The sequence below is a fragment of the Natrix helvetica genome (assembly GCF_964273705.1).
Source record: "Natrix helvetica genome assembly, chromosome: 12".
In the NCBI taxonomy this organism is placed as follows: domain Eukaryota; kingdom Metazoa; phylum Chordata; class Lepidosauria; order Squamata; family Natricidae; genus Natrix; species Natrix helvetica.
In genome coordinates this window covers 11,091,100-11,115,289 of record NC_138556.1, presented here as the reverse complement: position 1 = coordinate 11,115,289, position 24,190 = coordinate 11,091,100, and the positions used below count along the sequence as shown (strand labels likewise).

General features: G+C 45.4%; 1 protein-coding gene across 2 annotated transcripts in view; it reads left to right on the top strand.

Moving 5' to 3' along the window:
• The first annotated feature begins 230 nt into the window (after nt 1-230).
• MFGE8 (milk fat globule EGF and factor V/VIII domain containing) overlaps nt 231-24,190 on the top strand; it is a 34,916-nt gene continuing 10,956 nt past the window's right edge. The window contains exons 1-6 of one of the 2 annotated variants that reach the window (XM_081964552.1): nt 231-437; nt 11,555-11,680; nt 13,047-13,172; nt 15,441-15,554; nt 19,039-19,220; nt 22,193-22,348. In XM_081964552.1, coding sequence (XP_081820678.1) covers nt 365-437; nt 11,555-11,680; nt 13,047-13,172; nt 15,441-15,554; nt 19,039-19,220; nt 22,193-22,348 — 777 coding nt within the window. In that variant the 5' untranslated portion in view covers nt 231-364. The remainder of the gene's footprint in view (nt 438-11,554; nt 11,681-13,046; nt 13,173-15,440; nt 15,555-19,038; nt 19,221-22,192; nt 22,349-24,190) is intronic. The other variant, XM_081964553.1, reaches the window with a different exon arrangement.

Below are 24,190 nucleotides of genomic sequence, written 5' to 3'. Positions count from 1 at the left end.
GCACCGATTTTTTTTCCTCCTTCTCCTTTTGGAAAAGTTGACGGTTGTCCGCCCAGCCTGGTCCATCAGCCGGGGCCCATCCGAGCCAAAGGAGGCGGCTTTTTTGGGGTGGGTGGGGATGGGAGGGAGAGATCCGAGCCTGCCCTCTCCCCTTCGGCTTCCCCGGGGCCGTCTCTCCATTGGCTGGCCGGCTGGAGCACGTGGAGGCCGGGCGTAACTGGCAGGCTCGAGTCCCCGGGGAGCGAGGGGGCGGAGGGCACTGAGTCACTCGCTCACCGACTTCCATCCCGGCGAGAGAGGAAGCCAAACACAAACAGCCGCGGAGTTAGGGACGGGACGGGAGTCCTGCGCCGGAGGGAACCCCATGGAGAGATCCAGCGCCTGGCAGCTCCTACTGGGGCTTTGGCTCGCCTTCTCCGCCTTCAGCAGCATCAGAGGTAAGGGAGAGAGCCGGGATTTGATTGCTGCCTTTATGATTCTCGAGGGGCTCCCGTGCCACCGGTTAATTGGGGGGGGGAGAGCGCGCGACGGGGTCTCGGGTCGAGACCCCCGTCCTCCTGCGCTCGAAACCTGCCGCGGGGGGTTCCGTCGCGTTCCCACGGGGTGTTGAATCTGATCCTTTTCAGCTCAGGCTGCTCGTTCTCTTGCGCTTTGACGCGCCTGGTTTCGCTCGGCACGCAAAATCGGTAATCTCCCGAGGTGAAGGTTTCCATTTTGCACGTGAGTGCCAGCGGTTAAGTCTTCCCCGAGCTGACTTATTAAGTACGGTGTGCTAAGTAATCTTGCTTTGCTAGAAAAAGCAAGGAATCCTGTTTTTATCTTTGCCGGTGTAGAATAGAATAGAATAGAGAAAATAGAATAGAATAGAGAATAAAGAAAATAGAATAGGGAATAAAGAATAAAGAAAATAGAATAGAATAGAAATCTTTATTGGCCATGTGTGATTGGACACACAAGGAATTTGTCTTGGTGCATATGCTCTCAGTGTACATAAAAATACAAGATACATTCCCCAAGAATCATAAGGTGCAACACTTAATTATAGTCACAGGGTACAAATAAGCAATCAGGAAAAAATCAATATCAATATAAGTTGTAAGGATGCCAGCAACAAAGTTACAGTCCTGCAGTCATAAGTGGGAGGAGGTGGGTGATAGGAACTATGAGCAGACTAATAGTGATAGTAATGCAGCCTTAGTGAATTGCTTGACAGTGTTGGAATTATTTGTTTAGCAGAGTGATAGTGTTTGGGGGAAAAACACTCCTTGTATCTAGTTGTTCTGGCGTGCAGTGCCTATCGGTTTGAGGGTAGAAGTTGAAACAATTTATATCCAGGATGTGAGGGATCTGTAAATATTTTCACAGCTTTCTTTTTGACTTGTGCAGTGTACAGGTCCTCCATGGAAGGCATATTGTTAGCTTGATTTGGATTTAGAGTGTTGAACTCAATTGTTGTGATTTGTAGGCAATGGTTAGGTTTGTGGATCACTTTAGCCCAAGATAAACAATCTCAAGTGTAGTTTGGGGATTACTGTGGTCGCCAAGTTGATGGGACCACGTCACATAATGTCTGTAAGTGAAGCTTGAAGTAAAATTGGGAGACACCAATTAGCTGCAGTGCATTAACCTGTGATCTCTCTCCTGCACCTTCAAGCAGTGTGCTGACCTTTGAAGGCCCCCAAAAGGAGGCTTGATCCCCTCTGCTCTGAGCCTTAGAGAAATGTCTGAATCCAGGCAATGGTGGTTATTCAGCAAACTCTGGTTCAAACCAATGAGGTCTTGGCATGATGTGTGAACTCAGTATGCATACTGTTTATTTTTAAAACAGTTTGCAGTATGTTAGCTGAAGGATGCTTGGCTGATTTGTGGTCCAGCATGGTGTGCCAATCCAGGCAGTTGAATTTGTTCTGTCTAGTTCGGTTATCCATGGGTTAATGTGCTGGGTGAAAGCAGCCACTGACTAAGATGTCTTTGAGGTTTCAAATCAGAGCCTTCCCTGGGACAAAAATCTTTGGTCAGTGAAACATATGTTTTACTGCTAAACAACACATCTCTCTGGGCTTCGTTGTCCTTGAAAACCTGGACATTTTTGTCTTGATACACGCACTTCCTATCTGTGGTTCCTGAGAGTGAGAAGAAAACTCTGTACATGTTTAGATGACAGCATGCCTTTTGACATTCCCATAGAGCCTGCCTCTGCTTACTCGGCTGAAATGAAGTCAGCTCATTAATTTAAGTGTGTAGTTGGCTGGTTCAGCTTCACTGCAGCTTCTTCTTATTGAGGTGGTAGCTTTAAAATAAGATAAATTGCATAGTTGGACAGGGACAATCTTGGATCAAAGGAACTCTTATTGTTATAGAAACTGGAGATTTAATTTGAGATGGCTAATAGGTAAATCTGCAAAACGTTGTTAGCCAGGACCTATTTTTCCTAACCATGCTTAGTCTACTAATAAAGGAGAATATAGGTTGCTCAGGGTTGACATGAGGGGTCCTTGGTGGTCCCTGAGCTTGCTTGTTTCCTTGTAGATATTTCATTACTCAAACTAGATAACTAGCACTGATGTTGTTACCTAGTTTGGTTAATGAAATGTCGACAAGAAGTCAAGCAAGCTCAGAGAGCACCAAGGACTTCCCATCACGGTCTCCCTCCTCCTTGCAAATCTCACTCCTCACTAGCACTGATGTTGTTACCTAGTTTGGGTAATGAAACGTCTGCAAGAAAAGCACCAAAATCAGAGACCACCAAGGACTCCAACTGCTATGCTTCCTCCTCCTCCTCCTCTTCCTGTTCCTCCTCCTCCTCCACCACCTCCTCCTCCTCCTCTTCCTCGCAAATCTCACTCCTCACTAGCACTGATGGTGTTACCTAGTTTGGTTAATGAAACGTCTGCAAGAAAAGCACCAAACTCATAGACCACCAAGGACTCCAACTGCTCTGCTTCCTCCTCCTCCTCCTCCTCCTCCTCCTCCTCCTCCTCCTCCTCCTCCTCCTCCTCCTCCTCCTCCTCCTCCTCCTCCTCCTCCTCGCAAATCTCACTCCTTACTAGTACTGATGATGTTACCTAGTTTGGTTAATGAAACGTCTGCAAGAAAACAAGCAAATTCGGAGAGCACCAAGGACCTCTCATGCCTATGCTAGTAACCGTTTCTCTTCTCAGTGACCGCTTGCAGCCTTGAACTGTTGCCAGTAGGCAGTGTATAATTTTTCTGTATGTGTGGAGAACAGGGTGTTTTTTTCTGGTGAATAAGGCAAATAAGGATAATAACATCTTCTTCCCTCCGCACACTTCGGCGGGGATCCACTTGAGGTTGAGCGAAAGCTGGAGACTTTATAGTTTAAGTTTTGGAGATGGATTGGAAAAATACAGGCTGCGGATCCTAACTTGGCTCTAAAATATTCTTCTGCTCCTGCGCCAAATTGCTGTCTTGGGGATCTGATGCTTGCCTCTTTGATCTTGTTATAATGTTTGAAATTCCAAGTTTAATCAAGGATAAATACTTCGAAAGTAAGTTCTTAAAACTCTGAATACATTGGTAATAACACCTTTGTAGGCAGTGGTGGGATTCCGTTTTTTTTTTACTACCAGTTCTGTGGGCGTGGCTGCAAAATCCCCATTCCCTCCCCATCAGCTGGGACCCGGGAGGCAGAGAATAGATGGGGGCGGGGCCAGTCAGAGGTGGTATTTACTGGCTCTCGCAACTACTCAAAATTTCCACTACCGGTTCTCCAGAACTGGTCAGAACCTGCTGAATGCCACCTCTGATTGTAGGTTGAGATATGCAAGCGGGTTCCTCCCTACCACCAAATGTCATTCAAGCATTAAGCCAAATATTGGGACCCTATCCCTATTTAGAGAGCCATCACACCCCATTGCACTGCCGTGAAGACAATATAGCTGGATTTCTACATCACTCATAAGTCGGGCTTCACAAACCTCTTGGGATGTCTCATACATAAATCAAATGGATATCCCAAAGGTGTTTTTCAAAATGCAACTGGACTTTCTTCCCAGTTTTGCATTTTGAGAAGCACCATTGGGATAACCATGGCCATGCTAATTTAGAATCTATTGGGGATATGGATGGTTTAAAAAATGCACCACTTACTTTTAATAAATGTAAACTTTTTTTTAATCCCTGAGAGTCTCGGGTTTATGAGGTATTGCAGCTGCCCCCAAACTTCTTCAGGCTAACACAAAGTGCCCAGTGAGGTTTTGCAGCATTCCCACTTTTGGGGGCTGTGACCACCTTCTAAATTGCTTACGGCACCCCCTAATCCTAACCTGAACCATTATTTGAGAATCCCCAGCTTAAGCCTTAAAAAGGTATTGGCCAGGCCTGCAGTCATATTCCTTTTAGGATCTTTGGCCTGCCAAACTCTCTATTATTTTACTATGCTGTTTCATTAGTGAGGTAATGGGGAGGGGGAATAGTAAGGAGTAGAATGTGTTGTTGTCAAAATAAAACATTCCTTTCTAGAAGCCCAAGGTCATCCTTTGTCTCTGCACCTGACCAGAACTAGATGGGTGGAAATGCCAGCGGAGCAGTGGAAGATTGGACCATGTGATGGACTTGTGGGTGTGGGGCAAGATCATGAACTTTCAACTGGGTGGAAAACCCAGGAAGCTTTCAGATTTGGGTTTTCCATAGACGTCCCAACATGTCTCTCTTATTAAATTGGAACTTTGAGGAAGGCTCTGCCTTGGATTCTGATTTAATTCTGGATGATATTTGGAACGCTGACAGGTATATTTTTCCACACCCACCTCAAATCTGGCCATTGCAATTTGTAAACCATGGTTTATAGCTTACATGGTCGTGTGAAACCAGCCTATGATGGCTTATTCAGTAAGTTGTGTTTGAATAAACCTTCCCCAGCCGTTACATTGGGGAAGAAGTTACATTCTAGAAAAGATCAACTTAAACCATTTGGAGGAAGAACCAAACTATAAACATAGTTTGTGTATTGCACTTAAATAATGATTTGTTGACTAAGCCCCCATTGGCTGAATTCACACAACATTAAGTCATAAATCATGGCTTGTGAATAACAGGGGCTTGCTTTGTATAACACACTGAGTCAAAGCCAAGCTAGTCATATTTTGGCTTAGCATGCTGTGTGTGACGCTAATCCTCATTCAGTGCAGAACAAAGTGACAAGCGTTATGTAAACTAACTTGCGATGCTTGTCACCATATCTGAGAGCTTTTTGTTTCTGCTAAGGATTTGCCTCCTTTCCAAAACAAGCACTGAAGGAGAAAGCATGATGTACTTTTATTCCTGATGGATGGTGACAGCAGGAAGGAATGGTTTAAATTTCTACCGTGAGCTGCTTGCGTGAGGCTTGGCCTGAATCTGCAGCAGTAAGCATTTTACCTGCCCAGACAGTTGGGATGTTTCTGAGCTGATTCAGCACTTTCAGCCCTTTTGACAAAGGAAAATGAAACCAGTTAGTTTTGAAGAGGTTTGGGTAAAGCCAGTTGCAGAAATGAAAATCTCAGCGTGAGGTTTCTTGCTGTCACAAGCATTTAAAAACAAGGCAGTCTTTCATGAAGGAGGGTGAAGGTACATCTTCTTTTAACAACCCCATAATCCAGGGGTGTCCAAACTTGGCAACTTTAAGACTTGTGGACTTCAACTCCCAGAATTCCCCAGCCAGCTGCCATAATCCCTTGTGGGGTGGAGTCTCAGCAATTGAATGTATCTGCCCTCAGTGTGCAAGGGATTGCCCTTCCCGAATTGGCCTTCTTAGCCACTCCAGATGCTGCTTTAGGACCTCTTTCCAGAGCACGATACCATAGTCTTTGGAGACTGAAGGATGCCAATGGAGAGAAGAGAGGGAATGGATAAAGAGGTTTTAGATCCTCCCTGAAGAAGGTATCAACACAGTTAGCAAAAGCGCATCTTCTCACTTCTGCCCGGAAGTCATTTCCCCAGTTGTGGCTGGTTCAGCTTCGGTAACCAAGAAGTGATCAAGGGATAAATTCAAGGTCCTTAAATGCATCTGATGGTCTTTGCCCCCTCTGTTGATAATTCTGGAATGAAATCAGTTCTGACTGGGGAGGAATGACGGGATAGTTTCTGCATTAGCTGGTAAGAGTCTATTTAGTAATTAGATGAAAAGGAGTGTTTAAGTTTTCTTAATCCTACGTCTGCACCTGCTCTCCACTTAGTGACTGAGTGGCATTCCAAGGACCAAGTCATTATGCGAATGAACATATGACAGATAGAGAGAGAGAGGGTGAGAGAGAGGGGATAGGGATGGAGAGAGAGAGAGAGGGAGGGAGAGAGGGATGGAGAGAGAGAGACAAATAGAGAGGAAGGATGAGAGAGAGAGGGAGAGAGGGTGAGAGAGAGACAGATATGGAGGGTGAGAGGGTGAGAGACAGATAGGGAGGGTGAGAGAGAGAGGGATGCATGGAGAGAGGGGGTAGGGATGGAGAGAGAGAGGGTGAGGGAGAGAGGGATGGAGAGAGAAGAGGGATGGAAAGAAAGAGACAGAGAGGAAGGATGACAGAGAGGGGGAGGGATGGATAGAGAGAGAGACAGAGAGAGAGGGAAAGATGGAGAGAGAGACAGATAGAGAGGAAGGATGAGAGAGAGAGAGTGGGTGGGATGGAAAGAGAGACACACAGAGAGAGGAAGGATAAGAGAGAGAGGGAGGGAGAAGAAGGCATAGGAAAAGGCAGACAGTATTAAGATGTTGAACATCTGATGAGGAGGCCTACATGCAAATCCTGTATTCTGAGTGCCTTAAGGAGGTGGTAGAGCAACAAATGCATTTTTTATCGAGATTTGGAGAAATGGTGAAGCCTTAGTACTACTTTTGAAACTGGGTAGTTTTCACTTTTTTTCTTGTGTTCATCTCTCCAACTTCCCTAAATATGGATAGATTTGGGGGAGTAGCTCCTGCACAATAGACGCTCTATCTATATTTAAGATTCCATGATGCTGATCATCCAAATTTTGAATAAGGAGTAAAGTTATGACAACAAGAAGCTGGCCCGAATCCAGCGTTCTTGACACGAAGTTGCAATCCTTAGGCAATGCTTCCCTTGTTAGCTTGTTATCCTTTGCTGCCAGATAAGGTTTCTGTTCCCATTGTTCCTTGGCTGTTTATTTAAGGGACAGGAAGGTTGCTTAATTAAGGGACAGAAATGGGCTTGTGTTTGGAAAGTAAATATCAGAATGACACAAACTTAATTGGCTCACGGAAGTAGGAAGAGAAGAGGGCCGAAAGAGAGGCCCTTCAACCTTCTCCAGTCCGTCACGCTGAAGTTTTATTTGGATGGCAAGGCTCATAATCCCTAAGTACAGGTAGTCCTCGACTTACAACAGTTCATTTAGTGACTGTTGGAAGAGAAGCGGGACTGAAAAAAGCGAGTGATGACCATTTTCCACATTTAGGATCCAGGGGTGGGTTCCTGTACTGGTTCACTTCATGTGCGGCCTTTGCACACACGCTGCTCGCTTTGCTCATGTGTGCGCCCGCCTACCGCGTGTTGCTTGCGCATGCACAGTTGACTGTAAATTGTTCAGAAACATGCTGGCAATGGCAGAAGAGACTGGGGAACCGGTTCGGGGGCGTGGCCAGCCTGGGTCGCTGCCAGTTCTGCGACCCAGGCTGAATCACCACTACCGGTTCGGCAAAATCGGGTCAAACCGGGAGCAACCCACCTCTGTTAGGACCGTTGGTCACGTGATCAAAATCCAGATGCTTGACAACTGGTTCACACATGATGGGGTCACATGATCCCCTTTTACGACCTTCGGACAAGTCCACGGGGGAAGCCAGATTCACTTACCAGCCATGTTGACTAACTTAAACAATTGCAGGGACACTGCAACGGTCGTAACTATGAACCAGTGGCCAAGCCTCTGGGTTTTGATCGCATGATCATGAGGATGCTACAAAGGTGGTGTGAAAAACGGCTGTACGCCACTTTTTTCAGTGCTGTTGCAAAACGGTCACTACATGAAACTTTCTCGGTTTTTCTTTGAAGGCGTTTCCCTTCTCATCCAAGAAGCTTCTTCCGCTCTGACAGGATAGTGGGGAATAGAAGGATTCAGTGACGTGCAGTCAGGGGAGGCAGGGGAGGCAGAGCCTCACCGCTCTCATCGTGAAAAGAAAAGAAAAATCTCCACTTTTTCATCTCTTTCTTGCGCATGCAAGCAAAATACCCCAGGACCACGGCGACAGGGACAGCAACACCTTCCACTGCGCTGCAGAGAAGAGCCACACGTGTGCAGGAGGCTCCTCAGCACCAGCTTCAGATCAGCGCAGCCGCGGTCCCCTTCATGTTGGCTCAGGAAGGAGGGGAATGGGACCACATGTGCAGGGGAAGGGGACCATGGCTCGTGCTGATCTGAGGCTGGTGCTGAGGAGCCTCCTGCACATGTGGTCCCATTCCCTTTCTTCCTGAGCCAACATGAAGGTCTGCCTCCTGCACACGTGGTCCCATTCCCCTCCTTCCTGTGGCTCTTCTCCACAGCGCAGCGGAAGGAGTTGCTGTCCCCGCCACCATGATCCTGGTGTATTTTGCTTGCACGCTTGCAAAGATCAAAGTTGTCACAGTCCTCCCTTCATTATGATAATTTGATGACATCACCAGCCTCACCAGCCCTAAACCTCACCGCACGTCACTGGAAGGATTTATGTTCCTTGCAGACAGCTGGTCATTTGATATAAACCTTTCCATTGCCCACTATTATGTCAGAGCTGAAGAAGCTTCTTGGATGAGAAGTGAAACGTCTTCAAAGAAAAAACTAGAAAATACAGTGGCCTCCTAAAAAAAGCAACTTTGGGATAACCTTGATCTGGATGACTTGAGAATCTCTACAGATTTGAGGGGCTCCTACAAAGATGAGGTGGAGTCAAACTATTTTCCAAAGCACCAAAAGGCAAGACAAGAAACAGTGCATGGAAACTAACCAAAGGAGAGAAGCAACGTTAGAACTAAGGAGAAATGTATTAACAGGGAGAGCAATCAACTGATGGAATAGCTTGTTTTCAGAAGTTGTGAATGCTCCATCACCGGAGGCTTTCAAAAGAGATTGGACAACCATTTGTCTGAAATGGTATAGGGTATCCTGCTTGAGGAGGGTTGGACTAGAAGACCTTCAAGATCCCTTTCAACTCTATTATTCTACATTCAGTTTCTTATTATCTTTCTTTCTTTTCTATTTTATTTTAATCTCCCCCCCCCCTTTCTTGCATTTTTAGCTTTTTCTTCAGTTTCTTGTTTCTCCTTTTATTTATCTCACTTTATCTGAGTTTGTATTAGGTTTTTCTAAAAAAAATTTTTAAACTAGCTTTAACTAGCATTGCATCTGAAATTTCCCACCTGTTGGAAGTGAGTGAATGAACCTTGACTTCAAAGGAGCCCTGGAGGAATGCAAGAGAAGAATCCAAACAAATAAACGTCAGGCCTTGGAAGCCACCTTTTGCATTGGGCCTTTAGGCCTGCCACATTCAATGCTGTGGGAAAATGGGAGGGGGGGGGATTATCTGGAGTATGGGAGATGTATAGTCATAATAACATTCCTTCATCAGAGCATCAAGGACAACTTGCCCTGCAGGTGCGATGGTGTGATTGGGAGGCATCTCCAGTTTTGGATGGTGCCTGATTGGACCATGTGGGTGCTGGGCAGGGACTTGAACTTTCTTTTGGGTGGGGAAAACCTGGAAGCTTTCAGATTCGGATTTTCCCAGATGTGCCAATATGACATCTCTAATAAAATGGAACTTTGAGGAACTTCTTTTGCTGGGGGGAATGTTACTTGGAACCCTGACAATAAAAGCACATGGTTATTCAAACCATCTCTGTCTTCCAAGAGGTCTAGGGTTTTTACAGTAGCTTGGCAGACACCTTAGAAATCCTTGGCTGAAAGCTGTTCAAGAGTGAGACTCTCTTCCCAGCCTTTGATGGTCTTGAGTTGGATAAAGACAGTGTTTTGCTTCCTTTCAACTGGCAAGCTCTTCTCCTTTGGTTCTGTCTCACGGCAATGCATAGATAGAGGGTGAAGTCATCTAGAACCAGCCAGGGCAACAACAGTACAAGCAAGGACTTGAACTCCTACCCAACGCTGCTGCCTTTTTTTCTGCCCCGGGATTGGCTGTAGGAGTCACAGCAGCACCTTTGAACTCCCTGCATGGAGCCAAGTTTCTTGGCAAAGTCTGCGGTGAAGTCTGCGGAAGGGCAGGAAGTGAGATTAGCTCCAAGGAACTTGTGCTATAAAAAGATCTTGGGAGTAGCTTAAGCCAAAGAAAGCTGCATTTCATGAGCCAGTGTGGGAAGCTACCCCATCTGTCTGATCTCAGAGAGTTTGAGTCTGTGATGGTGACTTCTCTTTTTCTGTCTTTTTCTTTTTGGAAAGCCCTGCAGTAAGTGAGCATGAGTGATTTGGTACGCACACAAGGTAGCTCTTTATCAACGGTAATTAAGTATTGAATAACCATGGGCCTCAGGGATGCGGTGGGTCAGTGGCTAAGATGCTGAGCTTGTCGATCAGAAAAGTTGGCAGTTCGGCGGTTCAAATACCTAGCGCCGCGTATCGGAGGGAGCTCTTGTTACTTGTCCCAGCTTCTGCCAACCTAGCAGTTCCAAAGCACACAAAAATGCAAGTAGAAAAATAGGAACCATCTTTGGTGGGAAGGTAACAGCGTTCCGTGCACCTTCGGCGTTTAGTCATGCCGGCCACATGAGCACGGAGACGTCTTCGGACAGCGCTGGCTCTTCGGCTTTGAAACTGAGATGAGCACCGCCCCCTAGAGTAGGGAACACCTTTACCTTAGGTTGAAAAGGAAAATTATATATCCAGGGGTTCGAAAGCAGGGACTATTTTCCAAGTCTTTTAGAAGGGATTAAACTAATTCATGGATGATAAGACTTTCAATTTTTATTGGTTAGGATGATGGAGATTATATCTAAGGTCAGAATGGCTACAACACTGAAAACTGTGCATTGTAGAACAAGAACAGGAGAGAGGCCAGTGACCATTGGACCCTGCTTGTGAATTGCCCAGAATCATTTCCTTGTTCCTCTATGAACAGAAGTGTCAAAACTGATCAGCTTTTGATCTGAGCCAGGAGCTTTTTTCCTCTTGCCATTGGTGGCTCTATAGATTTGCATGCCTATTCAGTGAGTTGGGTGTGACCCAAGTCAGCTCCACGTGGTAATTCTTTTGACCCCCGGACAAAGGAATGAATAAATAATTAGCTCAGCGGTAATGATATCAAAAGCTTCATTGCCTTGAAATGCAATCTTGCTCTTGCCTTGGCCAGTGTGTCACATAAAACATTAGTGTAACCCTTGACCTGGAATGGGTTTCATGCCCTTGTTTGGAAGTGTGTGTGTGTGTGTGGGTGTATTCTTTTGCTGGATGTTCTTTCACCCGTTTGCTATCTGTGCAAGAGCCCTGCTGTTCTATCTGCACAACACTGGAAATAAGAGAGAGAGGGTTAGATAAATGCTCAGAAGGGCAGAGATGCAAGCCTTTTCTTCTCTATTGCGCTGATATGTTAAATTGTGTGTGTTTTTTTTTAAAATAGGTGATTTCTGTGATGTAAATCTGTGCCAGAATGGAGGAACTTGCCTCAAGAGTCTAGATGAATCTCCTTTCTTCTGTATCTGTGAAGACGGTTTCACTGGACCTACCTGCAATGAAACTGAGAAAGGTAAGTATGACATTCTTAGCCCAGATGTTTAGAAGTCCCATTTAGAAGCCTTTTCTAAACGGTCCAGATGTGGTGTGACCAATACCAGACAGTTTTGGCAACCGTGCTGCTGAATAAAATTCAATTCAATAAACCTCAGTGGTCAGAGCAGAGAGGACTCCTAGGGCCATGAAGGGGAGGTCCAGGAACCGCAGATTGCCCTCTATTATAGAATAGGTCCTGTCTGAATGTCCACTAAGCCAGAATTCTTGTGAATGTTGCCTTCCTTGGCAGCGCATCTCTTCCACTAAGTTTCTAGGGGAGGAGAGGATTGCCCAACAAATCTGGACAGCTCGTTGGGTAGTTTCTGTCAATGAAGACTTGGTCATCCAGGTCAAATGTATCTAAAGGTTGAATCATGGCAAATGGACCAAACTTTATTAACCACCAGCTAATAACCTGGCATTGCCCGGGTATTTATTTATAAGGGGAAAATATCCGCACCAAACATAATTTCTAATGCTGGATTTTCCCCCTTACCAGAGGGAGCCCCCTTGTGGAGTACTGTGAAGCCGTTACTATGGCAACTCCACTGCGCTGTACAGTAGAAGCCCTTTTACGGCAGTACAGTAGAAGTCATTTGAAGGCACAACAGGCTATATCTTAACAGAACACACATTCTGAGGGGTTTTTAGGGGCGACTTACCCCTACAGTATTTGTTTCCAGAGAGTAAGTCATCTGTGTACCAAGTTTGGTTGAAATTGCTCGAGGTGTTCCAGAGTTATGCTAGAACACACACACACGCACACACACACACACACACACACACACACACACAAACAGAGCATGCATATATATATATACATATATATATGTACATATACATATACACATACATACATACATACAAACATACATACATACATACATACATACATACATACATGCCATTATAATATGCAAATCACATTTAGAATTCAGCAGCTGTTCATTCTTTCTCTTGAATTAAGATGCAGGCAATGGGGAAAAGGGTGATGTAGCTACTTTAGGTTGTTTTAAATACAATTGCAATAGCACTTAGACTTATATGCTGTTTCACAGAGCTTTACAGCCTTCTCTAAGCATTTTAAAGAGTTAGCATATTGCCCCCAATAATCTGGGTCCACATTTTACCGACCTCAGAAGGATGGAAGGCTGAGTCGATTTTGAGCCTGGTGAGAACTGAACTGCCGAATTGCAGGCAGCCGGCAGTCAGCAGACGTAGCCTGCAGTACTGCACTCTAACCACTGGCTCAATGCTACTCTTAAGAGAGACGGATTTTGCGGAGGCTGATTGTGTTCCTTTTCTTCCCAATTTCTTCCTCCTCCTGCCTTTCACGCTTTTAGGTCCCTGCCATCCAAATCCATGCAAGAATGACGGGGAATGCAAGTTACTTCCCAATCGGGGTGATGCCTTCAATGAATACATGTGCATCTGTCGTCCCGGGTATAATGGCAAACATTGCCAGTACAGTGAGTATGATTTTCTTCTGGAAAGATATCCCACAGGTCACAGACGATTCTGCTCTTGGCAGTTTCGAACCAGAAGCTCATAAGTGGGACTTAAAACTACGGGCATCCCTACCCAACTCTCTCAGGTCCATCCAGAAAAATGTCACCATTTTATGCCATTCTTGCCCCCTGCAAGACTCACTGAGAGCCTCTTCTGTTCTCATGGCATTGTGAGATGCAAAACCGAACAATGAGCCAGTATTTCGGACTCCCTCATCCTTCATCTTATCTCCCTGTGTTTCTTTTTGCAGTGATAAAAAAAGGACGTTTTGTGATAGGATGTCATTCCTTGGAGATAGTTCAAGTTAAGAAACAGGCACCACAGGAATTGCAGGAATATCTTTTATTGTACTACAGGGCTGCTGAACTCCCGGTCCACAGCTGGATGCGTCATGCATGGGCCACGCTCACACCCGGTTTAGCGAAGGGGGGGAAAAATCCCAATGTGACACATGACGCCACCATGACGACATGAGTTTGACAGCCCTGTTGTAGTAGGATAGATGACAGAATCTTGAAGGCATGTCCATGTCTTCCACTGTCCATCTTCTACCAAACGAAGGCCATGTTATTTTGACTTCCTTTCTCATATGGGGTCCTTGGTGTCCTCTGAACCTGGTTGTCTTCTTGCAGACGTTTCATTACCCAAACTAGGGTAAAGACTTTTCTCATGCTTACTTCTTTTTAGGAATCTTTTCTGAAAGCCACCTCACCACCCATCCTCGTGATTTCTTTAGTCCTTCTCCATTCCCAAGGTCAGGTCCACACCTGTTCGTTTAGGAGCAGGACTGAGAGTATGTCCCTCAGCCTGATAAACATTCATGATGCAGAATAGAATTCCCTATGCTGCAAGGCTCGAAATTCTGCATTGGATAACTTAGAACTGCGTCGCAGTTGACCTAGGTATTGCATACAAAATTATACGTAGCAATGTTTTACCTGTAAGTGACTGTTTCTGTTTTAATCGTAATAATACATGCACGAACAGCATGTAAATCGTTCTAAACTTGACTGTAAAAAAATATGATTTCTGTAATAGAGGTGTCAAAGTCTGGAATGCCCTCCCTGATTCAGTTGTCTCAGCTACACATTTTCACAGTTTCAGTCACAAATGGGACTTCCATGGTCTTCACTTCATACTTAAGGGGTCAGTAGAGGGGGCGTGCATAAGTGCACTAACATGCCTATCCTCCCTGTCATTGTATTTTTATTCTCTTATTCTTGTTTATGTTTGACAAATTCCAATAAATGAAATAAAATAAATGGTTGATGAAACGGTGGTGGAAACCATGTTCGGCGAAACACGGTTAACAAAGCTGTAGCGTAATGCCATGCAACGTCTGTTCCCGCAAGAGAGAGGAAAATGGAGAGAGAGAGAGAGAGAGAGATTGATGTGTGTGCAGATCTGAACTTTGCCCTCTTAATAGCTAGTTATACAACTAGCAAACAATGGGCATCCTGCCAACCTGGAAGGACCCATATATATATATTTGCAATCATAAAAACATGCCATTTTAGTCATCCTCTTGCTATTTTTTCCCCAAAACCATCACATTGGAAAAAGAGCACCAATGTCATGCTCATCTTAACATTTTCTGGATTTTCCAGAAAACAATGAAGACTCAACGTGATGTCTTTCTAAATGAATAACGTATATCGTATGAACCAGTGCTGTGTTTTGAGCCACATTTGAAATACTTTCAAATAATGGAAAGTATTTGACTGTAGTCCAGGGGTGTCAAACTCAAGGCCCGGGGAGGTGGGGTGGTGGATCTGTCCTGCGGGGTATTTAGATCTGGCCCACGGGGCTGCCCTGGAAACAGTGAAAGACCGGCCTGTGGTGCTTCTCCCGAGCTCCGTTTTCAGCTGCCACAGCCTCCTGCAACCCTCTGCCGGTGAAAATGGCGGCCCTCCCAAGCTCCGTTCTCACTGGCAGAGGGCTGCAGGAGGCTGTGGAAGATGAAAACGGAGCTCAGGAGCCTGTTTTTGTGGGCAGAACACTTGGGCCTCCACAGGCCCCCCTGACAGGCGTGACGGCGAGCTGCCCATGCCCACCCTGGCCACCCGAGGTCAAACGCAACCCTGATGTGGCCCTCAATGAAACCGAGTTTGACACCCCTGCCGTAGTCTTACTGTTACTAGGCATGGCTTGATCCGGCTTTCTTGAAAGGTCAATCTGTTGAAACCTGGGAGTAATTGTGTTGCATCTGTCATTTCCTTTTGCCCTAGACGTGAATGAATGTGTTTCCCAGCCCTGCAAGAATGGAGGGACCTGCCTGGATCTGAAGGGCAACTTCGACTGTAAATGCCCCTCGCCCTTCATTGGGAAGACCTGCCAGTTGCGTAAGTCTTTAGTCCCGATAGCGAGTTGGAAGAGAGTTACGGAATGAAGAAGGCTCCGAGCACCATTGCTGGGTCTGTCTGCACTGAGAAGACAGGGTCCCCCCCCCCCAAGGCACAGGTCACCTGCATTGGTCTGAGAAGGGCAATTCCTGCAGTTTCAAGGAATGCTGAGCCATGGTTCACAAAGCATTAAACCCACAAGTTAACGTTTCCTTGGATCGTAACCAGGGGTGGGCTTCAAGAATTTTAGCAAGGGGTTCTCTGCCCGGTTGGTAGGTGGGCGTGGTCATGGTGGGCGTGGCCTAGTCAGTCTCCTGCACCATGGCATGGGGGGACTTGCCTTCCCTGGCTCCAGAGACTTTTCTTGAGCCTCCGGGAGAGCGAAAACGGCCTCCCCAGGCTCTGGAGGCCTTTCCTGAACATCCAGTATGCCTGTTTCTCTCTCTCCCTGAGCCTCTGCTCTTGCCCTGCACTTACCTGCATCCAAAATGGGCTGGGAGGGGTGGAGTGGGCGGGGCCAGCCAGGAGCAGGATTTGGGTGTTTTCCGAACTGCACAGAATCTTAGCTAGAGGTTCTAGCTAGATCCCCAGCAACCACCCCACCTGGTGGATTTTGTGGAAGTGTCCGGGCAATTTTCATGGTTGCAACCAATGCTTCTTCTAGGATGATTTTTGATTTTGAAGGCTACTTCTCACTGTCCTTCCTCCTATCCAAGCACTAAGCATGTTGGACCCAACTTGATTTCACACCTTCACAATCTCCTCTTTGCATTTCCCGCCTCTCCGCTTGTCCTTCTAAGCTACTGAACAGCGGAAAGGTCACCCATATCTCTTGTCACCTTCTTCTTTCCCTCTGGATCTCACCCAGCCAGTCACAAAGAAGGGAAGAGAGGCAAGCAAATGAACATTGGGAAGAAGAGGTGGGCATGCTCAGGTAGAGGTCCCACAGAAAGCATTTTGTCTGATAAACTCTATATTCTGTTGATAGCGATCATATTCCGAAAGTTTGTTCCTGATGGACCTCAAAGCATCCTGGAGATACCAGCAGGCTTGAGGAAATCTTAAGATTTGTGAAAGGAGAACAAAAATATTACAGTGGAAAGCTACAGATGGACAGATGTTACAGCTAGGGATTGAAGAGGATTCCTTCCTTCCTTCCTTCCTTCCTTCCTTCCTTCCTTCCTTCCTTCCTTCCTTCCTTCCTTCCCTCCCTCCCTCCTTCCTTCCCTATTTTCTTTCTTTCTTTCTTTCCTTCCCTCCCTCCCTATGCCTTTCTTCCTTCCCTCCTTATTCCTTCCTTCCTTCCTTCCCTATTCCTTCCTTCCCTATTTTCTTTCTTCTTTTCTTTCTTCCCTTCCCTCCCTCCCTATGCCTTTCTTCCTTCCCTCCTTATTCCTTCCTTCCCTCCCTATTCCTTCCTTCCCTATTTTCTTTCTTTCTTTCTTTCTTTCTTTCTTTCCTTCCCTCCCTCCCTATGCCTTTCTTCCTTCCCTCCTTATTCCTTCCTTCCTTCCCTATTCCCTCCTTCCTCCTCCCTCCCTCCCACCAACCATTCAAGATTGCTTGTTTACTGCTGCCATTAACAGAGATCTTGAGACCAATCTGACTGTCCTCCCCCCACCTCTCTCGCCAACCATCCCCCCCCCTCTTCTCAATGTCACTCTTTTCCCACCTTGGAATATCGAAAAGTCTGCAACCATTTGGGGTAGGGTGGGGGACTCTTGTAGCCTCCTTTCCCTGCCACACACCCTGCACGCTCAAGAACCCTGGGATGGAGGAAATGGAAACATTTGGGAATTTCTATGAGCAAGAAAGTAATCCCAGGTGCATCTGGGTATATGCCCTAGCCAGCAATTTTCAGGGCAAAAAAAATATCTTCCTAATCAGGGCAGCTCTTCATAAATATCCTCACAATGAGGTTTTTTTTTAAATGGGTTATGTAGGTCTTTGATTAAGATCTGCTCGTTCCCTTTTAGTAAGTCCTTGTAGCCAAAAGTGCAGTGATTTCTCTCTCTCTCTCTCTCTCTCTCTCTCTCTCTCTCTCTCTCACACACACACACACACACACACACACAAACCTACGGCTCAGTCATAAGGCAAGAGAACGCATGGATGTTTTCTGCTTTTCTGAACAAATGCAAAAGCTTGCTTTCATTAGCAGCGCAGCACAGCGCAAAACAAACCAAGCCGCACAAAAGGACATTGTGCTTCAGAGGGTTTTTTTTTGAAATGCGTTTTTTAAAAAAGCATTAAAAGGCCTTTGTCTTTTTGTTTGTTTAATCCTACAACTGCCTGGTGAGGTAGGCTGTATTGCAACGGTTAAGGGCTTACTCAAGGCTCTCCAGCATGTGTGAAATCTGGGTTAAAAAATTGAACAATGTTTTTCTAACCATCTAGTTCTTTGGTGATTTATTATTGTTTTTAATTCAGGTGGTAACTGGCATTCTCTGCTCACGCTTTTCCTTCCTTCCTTCCTTCCTTCCTTCCTTCCTTCCTTCCTTCCTTCCTTCCTTCCTTCCTTCCTGCCTTCCTTCCTTCCTTCCTTCCTCCCCCTCCCTCCCTTCCCTTCCCTCTTCCCCTCCCTCCTCCCTTCCGTTCCTTTCCCTCCTTCCTCCCTCCCTCCCTTCCCTTCCCTCCCTTCCTCCTTCCTGTCAGGCGTGTCTCCATCAATAACCAAGAAAGAAAACTCTCAATTCCCTTGTTTGTGGAAATTAAAATACTTTTACTGGTTATGAAAAGATAGCAGCGAAAGGAAAGCAAGATCTGAGCCAGAAAAGCGCGAAGAAGTACATATCAAATGATTACCCAGCCCCCTCCCTCCAATGACCCCACCCCAGTGTCCAATCTGCAACACCCTAAGGTGTCAGGTGGGTTGCATCTCCATAAGGCATCATCAGGTTGGTATGCAAGACAGTTGGCCTTGACCAGGCCCAAACACCAGCCACCAGCATGCGCAGAAGATGGTGAGAAGAAAACTCCCTTTTCCATATCTCCTCCAGTACCATATAATTCCCATCCCAAATACCATGCCCCCACTCCCCCCGTTTCTATGGCAGCTGGTAGCAAGCAAGTGAAGCAGAGGAAGCACTTCCTTCCTTCCTCCTCCTCCCTCCCTCCCTCCTTCCTTCCTTCATTCCTTCCTAATTTGTATGCCATCCATCTCATCAAAGGTGCCTTTGCCACCTTACAGATATCTCCACCCCCCTCTAAAATTTATTTAACACTTCTGCAAAGTTCAGAGTCATTTCTTGAACTACCTGATGTGTGAATGATTCTCCTTTCACTGTAGCCAGATCCATGTTTGACTCCCGAGTTCCCCAGGAGTACATTGGATAATTGGGTCCTAATTTTATAGGAAACTCTCCTGTTTTGTTTTGTATTTTAAAATTCTGATTCTTCCATTCCTCCTCTGCCCTTTTATTCCAGCTTTGTTCCAGTGCTCTTGTTTTCTTATTTCTCCCTCCCCAAAATTCACCCACTCCAGGCTGCAGAGATGAGTTGGGCATGCAGACAGGAGCGATTGCCAACACCCAGCTGACAGCATCATCGATATATTACGGCTTCCTGGGCATGCAACGTTGGGGCCCGGAATGCGCTCGCCTCAACAACGGAGGAGTTGTCAATGCCTGGACAGCCAGCAGCTATGACAAAAAACCTTGGATTCAGGTATTGGTGCAAGAGGAATCCTCTGTTCCAGGTAGCAAGAAGGGGAATGGAAACATACGGTCATTATCCATGGTGGCGCAGTGGTTAGAATAAAGTATTGCAGGCTAAGTCTGCCCGCAGTCTGGAGTTCAATTCTGATTGCCTTAAGGTTGACTCAATCTTCCATTCTTATAAGGTCAGTAAAATGAGGAGCCAGATTGTTAGAGGCAATATGATGACTTTGTAAATTGCTTAGAGAAGGCTGTAAAGCACTGTGAAGCAGTATATGAGTCTAAGTGCTATTGCTAAGTGGGAAGGAAGGAAGGGAGGGAGGGAGGGAGGGAGGAAGAGCCTTGGTGGCACAGTGGTTACAATGCAGTACTGCAGGATAATTCTGCCGACTACCAGCAGTTCAATTTTGACTGGCTCAAGGTTGACTCATCCTTCCGAGGGGGTAAAATGAGGACCCAGATTTTTGGGGGCAAGAGGCTGACTTTGTAAACTGCGTAGAGAAGGCTATAAAAGCACTATGAAGCAATATATAAGTCTCAGCACTACTGCTAAGTGGGAAGGAAGGAAGGAAGGAAGGAAGGAAGGAAGGAAGGAAGGAAGGAAGGAAGGAAGGAAGGAAGGAAGGAAGGCTGTAAAGCACCGTGAAGCAGTATATGAGTCTAAATACTATTGCTAAGTGGGAGGGAAGGGAGGGAGGGAGGGAGGGAGGGAGGGAGGGAGGGAGGGAGGAAGAACCTTGGTGGCACAGTGGTTACATTGTGATATTGCAGGCTAATTGTTGCTAATTGCTGACTACCAGCAGTTCGATCCTGACCGGTTTAAGGTTGTCTCAGCCTTCCATCCTTCCGAGATGGGTAAAATGAGGAGCCAGATTGTTGGGAGAAAGATGCTGACTCTGTAAACTGCTTAGAGAGGGCTATAAAGCAATGTGAAGCGGTATATAAGTCTAAGGACTATTGGTATTATTGCGCTCACTGTATGAACTGGCCTCAGAGCTGAGTGGCTGTTGATGATTATGACGTGACACTGTGGGTTCTTCACCCAACCTGCAGCCGCGCTGAGACATGCAATATGTAGCGGAGAGTGTCTACAGAGATTCTCAGTCATCTACATCATGGCTGTCCCAAAGGTGCTTTTGTTTTCCTTTCAAGAGGCCACTGGAGCTTCTTGTTTTTCTTTGAAGACGTTTCGCTTCTCATCCAAGAAAGCGTCTTCAACTCTGACTGGATGGTGGGGAATGGAAGGTGGCCATTTACATTCTTTTAGAGAGTCTTTGAGGGAGGCAACTTGGAGGTTTATCTGTGTCCTCGGGATCACCTGAGTGATGCAAATGGGTGAGGAGCCTTCTTGGAACTGTTGAAAGGACTGTGTTGTAGACCGGAGATAGATGTTGTCTTATCCCTCCCCCTCTTTTGAGAGAGGGCTGTTTCAATTTTGACATAGATGGCCTCTTTGACCCCTCTTTCAAACCAGTGGTCCTCTCTGTCCAAAATGTGGACTTTGCTGTCTTCAAAAGAATGGCCTTTGCCTTTTAAATGGAGATGGACTGCTGAATCTTGTCCAGATGGGTTTGCTCTCCTAGGTTGTGCCATGTGTTTATGAAGTCAACTAGGTGTTCTTAGATTGCAGCTTCTTTATTTTTTTAGTTGGACAAGCCTGCTAAGAACATCTGGAGTTAAAGAACATCTGGAGAAGTAGGCATGCCTGCCAAGATTAAACTTCTTTTTATGCTCCTTTTGATATCACAAAAGCTTTCTTTAAAATATAAACACAATGCCAGGATTTGCTGGTGGTGATGCGATAGATCTGAGGAAGGAAAGGTAAATGTCCCTCTTGCTAAGCTTCCTTATAATCCTACCTCTTTTTATTTTAGCCAATTTTATGAGTTTCAGAAAGAGATAAAGTACAAAATGACAGGAAAAGAAGGAAGGGAATCAAAGGGAATAAGAAGTTAGAAAGGACAAGGAAAAAAATGGGGAAAAGCAATACAAAAAGAGTAACTTCCAACATTCTTCAGTACAGATCCAAATCTATATATCTAAAAGCCAAATACCACTCACTCATCATGAAGTCTCCAGAACCGTAAAGCCTACAAACTTGAACTTTGGCACGTATGTTTCTCTTGGCTTCTAGGTGCTTGCTAAGAAAGGATTTTTCGAAATGACCATCAGATCATTAGTATTTCTTATACGGAATTAACACGCTCTGATGCTAAGGAGTTCTACTCCCCCTCCCCACCTGAAAAGAACTCTGTTTCAACTGCCAGTTGCCTCACATTCCATTACCTCAGTTCAAACTGGCAGACGTTTCACTCCTTCACTCAAGAGCGGTCGGGCTCCTTACAGTACTAAACATTGGTACCTCACCAAAATGTCTACACCTTCTACCTATGGAACTGTGTCCAAACTCAAGGTGGCGGGAGAGATTCCCTTATGTGTTTTATTCACCGACCACCACTGAGCCATCCTGTGTAGCCTAATCACAGGGTTCATCATGGAGCACGGGTATCCAGCTCATATATAATAAAATAACCTCTTAATCTATGTTGAAACAGAAACACAAAATGATGTATAAAAAGTATTCCAATAACAATAAAACTTCAGTTGGTCCTTCGTTAGATAGAGCTTGGCGTGGGAATTCTTACAGAATTTTTCATTTTCTGGTGATAAGTTTGTACTGTAAGTGTTACTTTTAATTTCTTGGCTTTTAAAAAAACACAGATCCATCTATGCCCTGGGCAGATTACAATTTAACCTTTTCTTATGAAAATTACTTTGTTGAGCTAATAAACAGAAACAGAGTTCACATATGCAGAACAGACTCAAAGAATAATGTAACTTCGATACAGTCTGACTTTTGGACACAGAATCAAATACTCAGTTTTGCTGTTTTCATTTGCTTTTTTTCATTTTCTGTTTTCATTTATGTGCCCAGCCAATTTGATTTTAAAGCCCCCCCCCCTTTTTTTAAATTCCATGCAGGTCAATCTGTTGAAAACAATGTTCCTCTCTGGGATTGTTACTCAAGGGGCCAGCCGCGGAGGATACGCAGAGTATGTCCAGACTTACAAAGTTTCCTACAGTCTAGATGGACGACGATTTGAATTCTACGAAGAAGAAGACCAAAATCAGGAAAAGGTGGGTAAGAAGGAAAGAAAAACAAAGGGATTATTTTAAACCACGCTTATGATGCGTAAGCATTTTGGAATGATCAGATTTGCCTTACTTACATCGCAATGTTATCCTTTCAAGAGCATAAAAGTAGACAACAAAAGCATTTTCAGGTGTTCTACAGAAGGGAGATCTTTGGCTTCCTTTAACCCTTCATTCATTCTTCCCTTAATTCTTCTTTCTATTAAAGCAAAAGCCTAAAGCTTTCAGGGACGCAGTAGCTCCGTGGCTAAGACGCTGAGTTTATCGATCAGAAAGGTCGGCATTTCAGCCGTTCGAATCCCTAACGCCGCTTAACGGAGTGAGCTCCTGTTACTCGTCCCAGCTTCTGCCAACCTAGCCGTTCGAAAGCACATAAAAAATGCAAGTAGAAAAATAGGGACCACCTTTGGTGGGAAGGTAACAGTGTTCCGTGCGCCTCCGGCATTTAGTCATGCCAGCCACATGACCACGGAGATATCTTTGGACAGTGCTGGCTCTTCGGCTTAGAAACAGAGATGGCTCCTAGAGTCGGGAACGACTAGTGCATATGTGAGAGGGGAACCTTTACCTTTACGTAAAGCTTTCACATAAAGAGGGATATCTCTTCTCTCCTCCCTTCTTCTTCTCTTCCTGTTTCCTTCCTTCCTTTCTCCCTCCCTCTGTCTCTCCTCCCCGCCCCTTCTCTTACTGTTTCCTTGCTAGCTTCCTAGCTTCCTTATTACCTCCCTCCCTTCCTCCCTCTCTTTTTTCCTTCCTTCCTTCTTTCCTCCCTCCGTCTTTTCTTCCTCCCTCCCTTCCCTTTCTGTCTTTCACACACAAACAAGTTTCCCATGAGGAAAATGTATGAATTACATATGTAAAGTAGTATGATTTGCATTTAAAAGTAAGGAAAAGCCTTGGCAATTTATCTGAGCCATGGTGTAAATTGTTGTAAGATGTATAGAAATTCTTTCTATATTATGAAATATTATAAACATACATGGGGACAAAATGTTCAGTGGTTTTTTTTCCAGAGCCCTGGAGGGTCTGGGTTTTTTTGGGGGGGGTGGGTGCCTTTGAGTTAGTGTTAATTCCTGGCCAGATTATAATAGTAATATGTGCAATTTTCTTGGCAAGATTTCAGAAGTGGTTCGCCATTGCTTGCGTCCCAGGCTGAGAGGGAAGGACTGGCCCAAAGTCACCCTACTGGCTTTGGGTCTGAGGTGGGCCTAGAACTCCCAGTCTCCCAGTTTCTAGCTTGGTACCTTAACCGCTACACCAAACTGGCTCTTGCATAGAAAATTATATGTTGCGCGATATTGTAAACATAAACGGGAACAAAATTTTCCACTATTTTTTTAAAAAAAGCCTTGGGGATAGATGGTGTGTGTGGGGGAATGACTTAATATCTGCATTGCTAGAATTCCATTCCTATAGACGGATGTTTTAGCACCTTGCCCTCCCCTATACTTAATGCTAATTATATTTAATTTTCACCCTGCTCCAGGTGGGTCGGTAGCATCCGTTTTCTAGCTTGAGGGTATTTGAAGAGCTTCAGTTGGTGTTAAACATTTGGAAATCCAGCAGCTCTGAATTTTTAATTTATTTATTTAGTTTGCAAGCCCTGACTAGCAAGATAATCAGAAGCACATTTGTCTTCAAGCATCGTTGACTTTGTCAGTTCCTCTTGGGCTTCCTTTCTCTTTCTCTCTGCTCTCTCCCCTTTCTTCTCACCTTTTTTTTTGGGGGGGGGGGGGCTGGGGGAGAAAGGCACAAAGCACCTTTGAGTGAGTTAGTTCCAGTATTAACTTGAGGCATGTGGGGTGTAGCCTCTAAAAACTGAATGCT